Genomic DNA, 1,513 nt, shown 5'->3' with positions numbered 1-1,513 from the left:
GGGGCGGAACAGCAGGGCGCGCGTTCTGAGCGCACGGCAGCGCCCGCAGCGTGCGCATCAGCACTCGATGATGTTCACCGCCAGGCCACCGCGTGCGGTTTCCTTGTACTTGGTCAGCATGTCGGCACCGGTTTCGCGCATGGTCTTGATCACCTTGTCCAGGCTCACGTAGTGCGCGCCATCGCCGTACAGCGCCATGCGCGCGGCGTTGATGGCCTTGACCGAGGCGATGGCGTTGCGCTCGATGCAGGGGATCTGCACCAGGCCGCCGACCGGGTCGCAGGTCAGGCCCAGGTGATGCTCCATGCCGATCTCGGCGGCGTTCTCGACCTGCTCCGGGGTGCCGCCGAGTACCGCGCACAGCGCGCCAGCGGCCATCGAGCAGGCCACGCCGACCTCGCCCTGGCAGCCCACTTCGGCGCCGCTGATCGAGGCGTTTTCCTTGTACAGGATGCCGATGGCACCGGCGGTGAGCAGGAAGTCGATCACGCCGCGCTCGCTGGCGCCGGAAATGGCGTTGGCGTAGTAATGCAGCACGGCCGGGATGATACCGGCGGCGCCGTTGGTCGGTGCGGTGACCACGCGACCACCGGCAGCGTTCTCCTCGTTCACCGCCAGCGCCCAGAGGTTGACCCAGTCGAGCATGCGCAGCGGGTCATCGAGGTAGCTGCGCTGGAAGCCGCCCAGCTTGCGCGCCAGGATCGCCGCGCGACGGCGCACCTTGAAGCCGCCGGGCAGGATGCCTTCGGTGCGGCAGCCGCGCTCTACGCAGGCCTGCATCACCTTCCAGATTTCCAGCAGCCCGGTATCGGTCTCTTCGTCGCTGCGCCAGTGGCGCTCGTTGCGACGCATCACCTCGGCGATGCCGATACCGTGCTCGCGGGTCAGCTTGAGCAGATCGGCACCGCTGCGAAATGGCAACGGCAGGGACGTCGCATCCGGGGCGATGATCTTCTGCTTGCTGCCATCGGCCAGCACCGCCTCGCTGACCACAAAGCCGCCGCCGACCGAGTAATAGGTGGCCTCGTGCACCTGGATGCCGGCGGCATCGAAGGCGGCGAAGCGCAGGCCGTTGGCGTGCAGTGGCAGCGCCTTGCGGAACATCTTCAGGTCGGTCTTCTCGTCGAAGGCGACGGCGTGCTTGCCGGCCAGGACGATGCGCTTCTCGCGCCGAATGGTCTCGATGTAGACCGGCACCTGATCGACGTTGACGGTATCCGGCTCATGGCCGCTGAGGCCGAGCAGCACGGCCTTGTCACTGCCATGGCCCTTGCCGGTGGCGCCCAGCGAGCCATACAGCTCGGCGGCGACGCGGGTCACCTGCGGCATGTGGCCGTGGTTCTCCAGGGCGTGGGTGAACAGCGCGGCCGCGCGCATCGGGCCGACGGTATGGGAACTGGAGGGGCCTATGCCGACTTTGAACAGATCGAAAACGCTGATAGCCATGACGGAGTTCTTCTGGTCGATTGAGTGGACACGCACCCGGTTACGCGCGTGTGGATGTCCCTATCTA

The 1,513-nt window shown here is 67.0% G+C and overlaps 1 protein-coding gene across 1 annotated transcript; it reads right to left on the bottom strand.

Annotated features, from left to right (window-relative positions):
* Nucleotides 1-57: 57 nt before the first annotated feature.
* On the bottom strand, nt 58-1,458 carry LOC120860084 (L-serine dehydratase-like; the record flags this gene model as incomplete). The annotated part of the gene is made up of 1 exon (XM_040235916.1): nt 58-1,458. A coding segment is annotated over one exon (1,401 nt), but the record flags the coding sequence as incomplete, so codon positions are not given.
* Nucleotides 1,459-1,513: the final 55 nt, after the last annotated feature.

The sequence above is a fragment of the Oryx dammah genome, unplaced genomic scaffold (genome assembly GCF_014754425.2).
Source record: "Oryx dammah isolate SB20612 unplaced genomic scaffold, SCBI_Odam_1.1 HiC_scaffold_7861, whole genome shotgun sequence".
Classification (NCBI taxonomy): domain Eukaryota; kingdom Metazoa; phylum Chordata; class Mammalia; order Artiodactyla; family Bovidae; genus Oryx; species Oryx dammah.
The sequence above is the reverse complement of the archived record's forward strand: the minus strand, read 5'-3'. Positions and strand labels throughout refer to the sequence as shown.